This window comes from Seriola lalandi, unplaced genomic scaffold (assembly GCF_002814215.2).
Source record: "Seriola lalandi dorsalis isolate HSWRI2012SDOR001 ecotype SW California unplaced genomic scaffold, Sedor1 jcf7180002053938, whole genome shotgun sequence".
NCBI classification, from domain to species: domain Eukaryota; kingdom Metazoa; phylum Chordata; class Actinopteri; order Carangiformes; family Carangidae; genus Seriola; species Seriola lalandi.
The window spans coordinates 1-2,500 of NW_019524491.1; the positions used below are offsets into that span (position 1 = coordinate 1).

General features: G+C 43.0%; 1 protein-coding gene across 1 annotated transcript in view; it reads left to right on the top strand.

Moving 5' to 3' along the window:
* Window positions 1-6: 6 nt before the first annotated feature.
* LOC111652296 (E3 ubiquitin-protein ligase HECTD1-like) overlaps window positions 7-2,500 on the top strand; it is a 10,561-nt gene continuing 8,067 nt past the window's right edge. Inside the window, exon 1 of the mRNA XM_023402519.2 lies at window positions 7-349. Within this exon, the coding sequence (XP_023258287.2) occupies window positions 31-349 (319 nt within the window). The 5' untranslated portion in view covers window positions 7-30. The remainder of the gene's footprint in view (window positions 350-2,500) is intronic.

The following is a 2,500-nucleotide window of genomic DNA, read 5'->3' on the forward strand; positions in this document are numbered from 1 at the left end:
GCGACCACCGACCCAGCGACGGCCATCTCCATGGGGCTGGTGAGCGTGAGCTCCCCCGACGTCAGCTCGGTGTCGGAGTCATCCAGCAAGGACACGCCTTCCCAGAGGCCTCTGTGCTCGGCGGCTAACGCCCGGCTGTCGGTCAGCTCGCTGCTGGCCGCCGGCGCTCCCATGAGCTCCAGCGCCAGCGTTCCCAACCTGTCGTCCCGCGAGGCCAGCCTCATGGAGTCCTTCGTCCGCCGCGCGCCCAACATGTCGCGCACCAACGCCACCAACAACATGAACCTGAGCCGCAGCAGCAGCGACAACAACACCAACACGCTGGGCAGGAACGTCATGAGTACTGCAAGTGAGTACTGCATCAATACTACATGATACTACACTGATACTACATGATACTACATTGATACTACAGTGATACTACAGTGATACTACACTGATACTACACTGATACTACATGATACTACACTGACACTACATGATACTACATGATACTACACTGATACTACATGATACTACACTGACACTACATGATACTACATGATACTACATGATACTACACTGACACTACATGATACTACATGATACTACACTGACACTACAGTGATACTACATGATACTACACTGACACTACAGTGATACTACATGATACTACACTGATACTACATGATACTACATGATACTACATGATTCTACATGATACTACATGATACTACACTGATACTACATGATACTACAGTGATACTACACTGATACTACACTGACACTACAGTGATACTACACTGATACTACATGATACTACATGATACTACATGACACTACATGACACTACACTGACACTACAGTGATACTACACTGATACTACATGATACTACATGATACTACATGACACTACATGACACTACACTGACACTACATGATACTACAGTGATACTACACTGATACTACACTGACACTACAGTGATACTACACTGATACTACATGATACTACATGATACTACATGATACTACATGACACTACACTGATACTACACTGACACTACACTGATACTACACTGATACTACATGATACTACATGATACTACACTGATACTACATGATACTACATGATACTACATGACACTACATGATACTACATGATACTACATGACACTACATGATACTACATGATACTACACTGACACTACATGATACTACATGATACTACACTGACACTACATGATACTACATGATACTACACTGATACTACATGATACTACATGATACTACACTGACACTACATGATACTACATGACACTACATGATACTACATGATACTACATGATACTACATGATACTACATGATACTACACTGATACTACATGATACTACATGATACTACATGATACTACATGATACTACATGATACTACAGTGATACTACATGATACTACATGATACTACATGATACTACACTGATACTACATGATACTACATGATACTACATGATACTAGACTGACACTACATGATACTACATGATACTACATGACACTACATGATACTACATGACACTACATGATACTACATGATACTACATGACACTACATGATACTACATGATACTACATGATACTACATGATACTACATGACACTACATGATACTACATGATACTACATGATACAGTCGGTGTTTGGAATCAGACTGGAATCAGCAGAAACGTGTCACTCAACATTAATGTATTCTGAACTAACCCATCAGCACTAACTAACTTTAACTATTTACTGTCGACGTCGTCACAGGTGCAAACGTTCATATCTTTGACACGTTCATGTGAGACGGCGAAAGCCTCACGGAGCCGCAGGAAGCCGGACCTGCGGCGGTCGGGACCGTCAGTCAGGATCCAGTATTTCTGTCCAAGTCGGTCAAAATGAAAAAAGATAAATGTAGTGAAACCTTTACTCCAGTACAACAGGAGAATAACGGTAATAACGCCGGTACTTTCTGCGGTCACAGATGTTGTACAGATGTTGTGTCAGTAAGATCCTGAGAGCTCAGTGAGCTGTAGGTGAAGACGGCGTCTGGTCCAACATCCGCCCAGTGACACGCGTCCAGTTTAACCCATTTATACCGGGTGCTGCGCAGCATTGTTGATTCCTCGTCATTTTCATGATATGTTTATACATAATTTACATATTTATAAGCTGCATGCGTCATGAAAATGACGAGGAATCAACAATGCTGCGCAGCAGCCGGTATAAATGGGTTAACAGCATCAGGTCTGACGTGGTGGCGACCAGGGAGCTGAGTGTGCTGTGTTGTGATTGGCTGACTGAAGGTGCAGAAACTGTATCAGCTTGTTTTGCACAGAATTGAGACTCGGAGCGTTTTAAACCTCTGAGACCTGAGGTGGACGTCCCAGTCAGCTGACTGGAGCTTAACGAGCTTCACCTGCTGCTTTGTCTCTTTGGTTTCTGACCGACTAACCGCCCTTTGTTTGTTTGTTTGTTTGTTTGTGTTTGT